The sequence below is a fragment of the Sphaerodactylus townsendi genome, linkage group LG06 (assembly GCF_021028975.2).
Source record: "Sphaerodactylus townsendi isolate TG3544 linkage group LG06, MPM_Stown_v2.3, whole genome shotgun sequence".
Lineage (NCBI taxonomy): Eukaryota > Metazoa > Chordata > Lepidosauria > Squamata > Sphaerodactylidae > Sphaerodactylus > Sphaerodactylus townsendi.
Genome location: NC_059430.1, coordinates 85,818,121 through 85,826,712, shown reverse-complemented (window position 1 = coordinate 85,826,712; position 8,592 = coordinate 85,818,121). Strand labels below are relative to the sequence as shown.

At 41.9% G+C, this 8,592-nt stretch overlaps 1 protein-coding gene across 1 annotated transcript in view; it reads left to right on the top strand.

Moving 5' to 3' along the window:
• Positions 1 to 216: 216 nt before the first annotated feature.
• PRKAR2B (protein kinase cAMP-dependent type II regulatory subunit beta) overlaps positions 217 to 8,592 on the top strand; it is an 80,090-nt gene continuing 71,714 nt past the window's right edge. Inside the window, exon 1 of the mRNA XM_048499489.1 lies at positions 217 to 781. Within this exon, the coding sequence (XP_048355446.1) occupies positions 418 to 781 (364 nt within the window). The 5' untranslated portion in view covers positions 217 to 417. The remainder of the gene's footprint in view (positions 782 to 8,592) is intronic.

The following is an 8,592-nucleotide window of genomic DNA, read 5'->3' as shown; positions in this document are numbered from 1 at the left end:
CAGAAGGCGGGCCAAGGAAGGGTAGCCTCTGCGTACGCTCCAAGGTGCTGGAGCAACTTCAGCACTACAAACAGCTTCCGGAACTGTTCCTGGCAGCACCAGCGGCGCCCGCGTTATTGTTCTGCAAGCGACACGCGACGCCGCTGCTTCTGCGCCCGGCTGGGGCGCGCGCGGCGGAAGGTTGTCATGGTTTCCCCGGTCACATGCGCGCGAGAACCCCCCCCCCCCCGGCCGCCGCGCTGAGGGCGGGAGACGCGGCTGCTGCTGGTGCTGCAGCCACCACCGGGACTGGCTCTGGGTGGGCTGCTGCGCGGAGCACCGGCGTGCGCCACCGGCCCTGGTCTGCGCTGGGTGCCGAGGCGTGCCGGAGGGGGAAAGCGGGAGGCCGGGGCGAGCCTCCGCCCGTCGAGCGCCGGCATGAGCATCTCCATCCCGGAGGGGCTGACGGAGCTGCTGCAGGACTTCACCGTGGAGGTGTTGCGCAGCCAGCCGGGGGACCTGCTGGAATTCGCCCTCCAGTACTTCGGGCGCCTCAAGGCGACCGCGGCAGCAGCGGAGGGGCAAGAAGGCGGCGCCGAGCAGCAGGAGGCGGCTGCCTGTGGTCCCCGCCGCCTAAATGCAGCCTCGCCCAGCTCGGCGCGTGGGAGCCTCTTGCAGATCCGCAGGGCCGTTTCCGAGTGCCGAGGGGTCAGCTTCATCGAGGAGCCCATGCAGACCGACTCGGAGAGCGGGGAAGGGGCGGACGAGGAGGACGACGACGACGACGAGGTGCAGCTCGCGGGTAAGGCCGGCCGCTGTCTCCGCCCCCCTCTTCCCATTGCAGTCCGGGCTGGTGCTCGCAGGCACACCCCTCTCCTGCAGCCTGGCTGGCCTTCTGCTCGCCACGAGGAAGTCCTTTCCCTTCTGTACTCTCAAAACGGATCCGCGAATGCGAGAACCCCAAAAGGTTCTAAAACTGCGGAATTACGCTTCTATAAGTAGAACCAAAATGTGGTTCTTTTAAAAATTGGAACAAGCAAAATAGGGCTGTTTGCTGTGGGGTTTTTTTTTTGGGGGGGGCAAGTAAAGTGGGGAAACGTGTGGTAGAGTGGGGGCGCCACAGAAAAGGCCCTGCCTCCTTGTAGTCACGTGCAAATCTTCCAAAGGCAGGGGAGGAGAATTCAGCAGGTGGGTTGGTTAGGTGGGGGGATTCCTCTAGACAGGCAGTTGAGGCCTTTGTAAATCAAAATCCTTGTGGTACTGCATCCCAAAATTATAACTGCTTTAACTTCAGTAGCTGGGCGACAGCCAAGAGAGGAAATGAGCAGGTGGATTTTTTAAAATCTGCAGTCTTCTGTAGCTCATAAAGGCACCAGAATCTTAAGGTACCACAACCTTGCCTTAAGATTCTGGGATACTGGTATTAGGATGTTTCAGTATTTGGCTCCTAAAATCGGTAAACCAGTCCCTTTTTCCGATAGGCAGGCACTCTGATAAAATAAGCTTTGACAATCAGTTAAGGCATTGTACTTAAAGGGCAGAACAAGGAATTTTTTATCTGTTCCTGCTCTTGTGTCTTTTAATAGTTTGAACTGCCAATACTGTTAGATATTTTTTTCCGTTGACATGAATGGTCCATTGGTGATCCACAGGGAAAGCATATGGATGTGCTTTGAACATTGTATCACTATGTGACATACTAATACCCTAGCCATGATGGCGAACCTTTGGCACTCCAGATGTTATGGACTACAATTCCCATCAACCCCTGCCAGCATGGCAGGGGCTGATGGGAATTGTAGTCTGTAACTTCTGGAGTGCCAAAGGTTCACCACCACTAGCTCCTGAAAAGCAATTTCCTTGCAAATCAGACTTGTTAATCATATTGATGAACTGTTGATCAGTTGCCAAGGCCTGGATTTTTTCGGATCTATTTTGCTGAGTGACTATGAGTTCACTATCCTTTCCATTTTTCTGCTGCCCCACAGATGGGCTTTTTGAATTTAAAAACAATTGTAAATGCTATTATAACTCCATGTGATTCCAACATACTCTGCAGTTGCAACACTTTGACCGGTTTTCCACGGTGAAATTGCAGTGGTGTGAGCACAGGGAATATACCTGTGCATTTGAGGATTCCTCATGGCTCCTGGAGCTGCAGCATGTCTGCCCAGGTGTGGCCCCAGCGGCGCCCTGTGGTTTTGCCTTTGCTCCACGAATTTCAGAAATCTCTAGCAAGGTGGTACTTTTTAAATACTCCTATGAGATCCAGGTGCCATGAAAAACAGCAGGAGCAGATCCAGGACAGAACTTTTGTTTTTTCCCACCTTGCCGTTCTGGCCCTCCCAACACTTTCTGCGCTGATAGTGTGAGCCAGGAAAGCATTTGCCACCTATCTGTTCCCATTCTGAATGTTAACAGAGCCATTATGTGGCTATAGTGCTTGCCTGAATAATGGAACAAAAAAGGGTAGCAACCTTCTATGACCACTGTGGCCATCACATCCTTAGAGTGCAGAGTCACTCCAGAGCACTTGTGGAAGGAAAGAGTCAGGCTGATGGAAGCAGTGTAGTGAATTGTGTGGAAACAGCTCTTCAGTGTGGAACAAAAATTGAGTCATTAGAATCAGGCCACAAGAAAAAGTTATAATAAACAAGGTTATGATGAAAGAGTCCTTGGTATATATTGCTTTTGGAAGATGCACAAAGATTTTTGCAATCAGTTGCTTAATTTATTTGTGACAGATACTGAGTTACTGTTTGGATTTTTTCATGAATTATTATGTCATTGTGAAAATGGAAATTTTCAGAAAGAAATCGTGTGCTTTTAAAGAAAAGTTTGGAAGCAAGGTAAAGATGGCAAGCTTGGTGATGACCCCTCCCCTCCAAAGAATGAATTGATTGGGGAGAAGGCTTCAGAGATGACTGTAGTGGAATTGGCATGCAGCAGCGTTTATTAGTTCTTGTCATTAGTTCATTGTCATTAGTTCATTCAGAAATGGCTAAGTTTTGTGATGTTTATCTGGAATAAAGGATGAGTTCGAATCACAATCATGTACAAAGTGTCATCACGGTAAAATTGGTGCCGTCTCAGCTTGTGGCTGCTGTTCAATAAACTGGGGAAAGTGTGAATTAAGACTTTCCAGTTCATGGAATTGGAGTGCTCAGTCACAACTCCAGCTTTGCCTCTGTGTATGCTCAATAGGGAGTTGTGGCAGATACTGGATGATGAATGTATGATCATGTTCAATTGCATTTGTTAAAGTGGATGCAGAAAGCACATTTCGTTATGCATCTTAACATGTGGAAAGCAGCATGTAAAAGTGCACATCTTAGAACACTGCACAGTGATAAATTAAAAAGGACCATTGTTGGATTTTTCTGATTGCCCCTTCTTGAACCTTGTGCTCATTTAAATCACTGAGAACAGAGCCATTCAGTCCAATAATGCAGAATGGTGGTGCTGGTGGGGGGTGAATTTTGGATTGTTCTACTTTACATTGCAAGTGGGATTTATATTTTTCAGTGCTGCCACTTGTAAAAGGGTGTAATAAACAATCACATAACAGTGTGTTAAACTCCAAAGCTTTGTCTTTGATATAAGTTATTGCTCAGGAGCATGATCAAAAATATTGACAGCTTATCAGGGTAAGATGAGATGACTGTTACTGGTTTTCTTGAATTCATGTAATGCTTCAAGATGTTTCAGCACTGCTCTGCAGCAGTTTTGATTTTTAATTAAGTCCCACTAAGAAGCTTTTCAGAGCTAGCAGTAGTGGACCAGCCTTCTTTATGGAGATTTTTCAGCTGTGAAGATTTTAGAAATCATTCTTAGAACCGAACAACATAATTGGTTAGCTGTGATTCTGTAGTGTTAATTTTGGGTTGCAAATTGCTTTTATGTCAGCAGCAGATCACATTGATTTTTAAAAATATCATTAAAAATACAATTTCAAATATTCCATGGAGTCATTAATAGGGCAGGGGAAAGAACCCAAACCCCTTGGAGGGAGGAATAAAAAATACAGTAGATAGATGCAAAATTTAAAAAAAATCTCTTCATGAAATGTTTGTGTATTGTAATTTTCAAGAAATATTTTCAATATAAAATATTTCATATTCTATTAGTATAGGTGCATAATGTAGTTACCACGCCATTCTATATTAATGTATAGAATAGCTCTTGAAGTTTCAGGTATTACAGTACAGGTTTGCTAAAATGACTCCAATTTATTTTACTAATTACTTCCATTTTCTACATTTGTAACCTCTCCCAGATCCCTTTCACGTGTACTGTATTGCCACATTTCTCCAGGATGAAGATGAGCCATTGTTGAGCACCCTTTGGGTTTGGTCAGTCAGCCAAATTACAAATGCATCTAACAGTAGTGTTGTCTAGGCCAAATTTTATTATCTTGCATGTAAGAATATCATGGGGCACTTTGTCAAAGGCTTTGCTAAAAATTAAGGTATGATACATCCACAGCATTCCCTTTGTCTACCAAGCTTGTCACTCTATCAAAAAGTGATATTTATTTATCCCTTCGGGGGAGGGTGGCCAATAGATAGATAGATAGATAGATAGATAGATAGATAGATAGATAGATAGATAGATAGATAGATAGATAGATAGATAGATAGATAGATAGATAGATAGATAGATAGATAGATAGATATAAGATTAGTCTGGCATGACTTATTTTTGAAAAAAACCATGTTAACTCTTAGTGATCACAGTATTCCCTTCTTACAGACTGTCTGTTTAACAATCTGCTCTAGAATCTTTCCTGGTATTGATGTTAGGCTGATTGGGCGGTAACTGTTTGGGTCCTCTTTTTCCCCTTTTTTGAAGATGCAGACAACATTAGCCCTCCTCTAGTCTGCTGGGACTTCTATTCTTCAGAAGTTCTCAAGAATTATAACCAGGTCTGTTAATACCCTGGATGTAGTTCATCAGGCACTGGAAATTTGAATTCATTTAAAGTAGCCAGGTATTTCTGTACTACCTCTTTATTTATTTTGTGCTGAATTTCCCCTACTGCATCTTCTGTTCCATTTCCCCCTGGTTGAGTACTGCTTTTGGGAAAACACTGAGACAAAAATGGTGTTGATTAGTTCTGCCTTGTTTTCGTCCCCTGTTAGCCTTTTGCCATATTCTCCATGCAGTTGCCCTGTCATGTTCTTTTTCTTCATTTTGCTATAGACATAACTGAAAAAGCCTTTTTTATTGTTTTTAACCTCTCTGGCAAGCCTGAGCTCATTCTGAGCTTTAGCTTTCCCCCCTACATCTTCTGGCTATTTGTTTGAATTCCTCTTTGGTGATTTCCCCCTTTTTGCATGTCTTGTACATGTCCTTTTAAAATCTCAACTCAGTTGAAAGTTCTTTAGACATCCATCCTGGTTTCCTTGGACACCTCCCATTTTTCCTCCTCCTTGGAACTTTTTAAAATTGTGCCTTCAAGATCTAAATTTCATGCAGTCCCTTCTCTTTTAGTATTCTTAACCACAGGATCACACCTAGTAGTAGTTTCCTAAGTTTACTAAAATCAGCTTCCTTAAAGTTTAGGATATGTTTCTGACTATGCTTGGCATCCCCTATCCACTGTGTAACAAACTTCAGGAGAACATGGTCACTGCCATCTAAGGATCCTACTACTTCCACCTTCTGGACCATGAAATTGTCTACAAGGCAAGTGAGGAGTTTGTTGGACCTTGTAGTCTTGGCAGAGTTTGACTCCCAACAAATAACAGGATAACTGAAATCTCCCATTACCACTACTACTACTTCTCTGCTTTCTGAAAATTTGGCCATCTGTTCCAGGAAGGCATCATCCAGCTCTTCAGGTCTGGCTTGGGGGTCTGTAGTAGAGGCCTTTAATCCTGTTATGGTTGGAAAGGAAGGTGGGAACATTTCCTTTAATCAGTTCTGATTCGTCACAGATAACCAGGTGAATGAATCTCAAACTTGAGTTAAATTGTGACTTCAGTATGTTTGTAATGAAATGTTCAAAATACCATATGGTTTCTTGACAGTTGTGTTGCCTGGTAGGAGAGTCAATTCATGTATTGATTGTTTCAGCTACTAGCTCTACGGAATGTCCAATCATTGAAAATATATAGGTTTTGATTGGATTATATAGATGTGTGCAGTGATTTGGAACTCTCCTTCGCTAGTTATATCATTTATGAGGATTTGGAAGAGTGGGGTGAGGAAATCCTGAAAGTAGAGGGATTCTTGCAAGCTGTGTGAGAGAGATAATGGGAATGAATTAAAATATCTTCATTCTTTGATCCTGAACATTATGGCTTTGAAACCTGGAGCTGTTAAGAAGCAGTGAATGTAACCATTGGTTAAACCCTGTCACAGTGTATTTGTGATGGTGAATTTTGAGGCATTTGTATGTTAATTTCTTTCTTCTTAGGTGGCTATGAGAAAGCTATCTAAGAACTGCAAGTGAGTTGCACTGAATTTGTATTTAAAATGACTTGATTGTTAGAAAATAGCTGTTACATTTTACTCAATTATTTTTCAAAATAGTATTACAAATAAAAATATTAAAGTAATTATATCTGAAATTGATGAATAGACTTACAGTATGGTTTCAGAACTTTCAATATTGAGTAAGTGACTTGTTGAGGATCACAGGAACTTGCATTCCTTTTGGACCAAATTGATTCCTCAATTTTCATGAAGAAATTTTGTTACATGGAGTATATAGTGTCCTGGGATTAGGTGGAGGTTGACATTTGTGGACTGCATGTAAATGTTTATACAAAATAATACAGTTTTATTTTTAGTCTCATGCTGAATGGATACAGTAGTCACTGCTGTAACTTCAGGTGTTTGGCATACTTTGAGCCTCAGAGGAATGCTGGGATATGTTCAGAAACTTTTCTGAGCATGTATTCCTTTCAAAAGAAATTCCTTATCAGCTAATATTTTAGAATTATGTTACTATATTACATTGATATATTACTATATGTTATATATTACTATATTATGTTATATTACTGTATTACATAAAACTATGTCTTGCTTGGATATGCATTGGGCAACTACTTTTTCATGATATGATGTTGCCTGGAGCAGCAGTGGCGTAGTGGTTAAGAGCAGGTGCATTCTAATCTGGAGGATCCAGGTTTGATTCCCTGCTCTGCCGCTTGAGCTGTGGAGGCTTATCTGGGGAATTCAGATTAGCATGTGCATTCCCACACACGCCAGCTGGGTGACTTTGGGCTAGTCACAGCTTTTCGGAGCTCTCTCAACCCCACCCACCTCACAGAGTGAGGGGGGAAGGGCAAGGAGATTGTGAGCCCCTTAGAGTCTCCTGCAGGAGAGAAAGGGGGGATATAAATCCAAATTCCTCCTCCTCCTCCTCCTCCTCCTCCTCCTCCTCCTCCTCCTCCTCCTCGTTGTTGTTGCATGTACTGTATAATGTTTTTTGTATTGTATTCCAGAGATTCCCATACTGGATTCTTTGCCGCATTCTTAAATGCCTTGATACGAATGAGCAGGGCAGGTTTATGTTCTATTTAGCTTTAAAATCTCATGCATGTCCTTTTGTATATCCAGGTTTATTGGTTGTAACTTGTTTAGGAGTAGTATAGTAAAAATTTATTGTATTTGGCCAAAGGCCCTCACAATCTAGAAATGAAAGAAAAAAGAAAAAAACCCCAAGATTTAACATTGGAATATATATGTTAAAATATACGTTCATTAATAAAACATTTTCAACCACTCAGAGTAGATGCTTTCTTTAGGGAGTCTTCAGCTGTAATCTTCCTTGCTGCCAATATAAAGAGAGCTACTCTGTAGGGCACATAAGGATCAGTATCAGATAGTAAGTATATCAATTTATCAATATCTGAAGCAAAAAAACCCCCTGGGATTATCTTAACAATTAATTTGTTTGCCGGATACCGTTGTCTAAAATAGTCTTTAAATGGTTTTAAACTGAGAAATTATGGAACTGACTGGGAAATGAGGGAACTGTCAATCATTGCATCCTCCTGATGGACCCAGTCTCATAAGTCAGTAGTCTCTTCCTTGTCATTTCTTCAAGTCATCTGGCATGAGATAAAAATGCATGGAGACCTCTTCTATATTAAAGATTTAAAGCAGTAGTAGCTGAAAGAATCTGTTTGAAGTTTTATTTTTCTTCAAAAATTTTAATATTGCTAGATGCACATGTGCTCTAAATGAAGGGTAGTTTCTTGTGAGAAGAGGCCACAGTAATGATCCCCCTTTTTGACAGCATTCTTGATATTTTAACATATTGGAATTGGGGTTTCAAAAGTTTATTCTTGTGTACTGTATTGCAGGCATTATAAAATGTATTTCATGGGTATATAGGTCTGGATGGTGTTCTCAATGTCCTAAAAATGGAATTTGTATATTTCTCAGACTCTGTGGATCCTTGGCATACAGCTACCTCTTGGTTGGGATGCTTGTTTTCAGCAGAAATATGACATGCAAGAATATGACAGTGTTGAATTTTCCATTTCATATTCCAATACTAGAAAATCTCACTTGAATTTATGCCTATTATCCATCTATTAATAACACAGGAACCCTACTAGGAAAACACTGAAGATTCTACATTTGGTCTTGCTG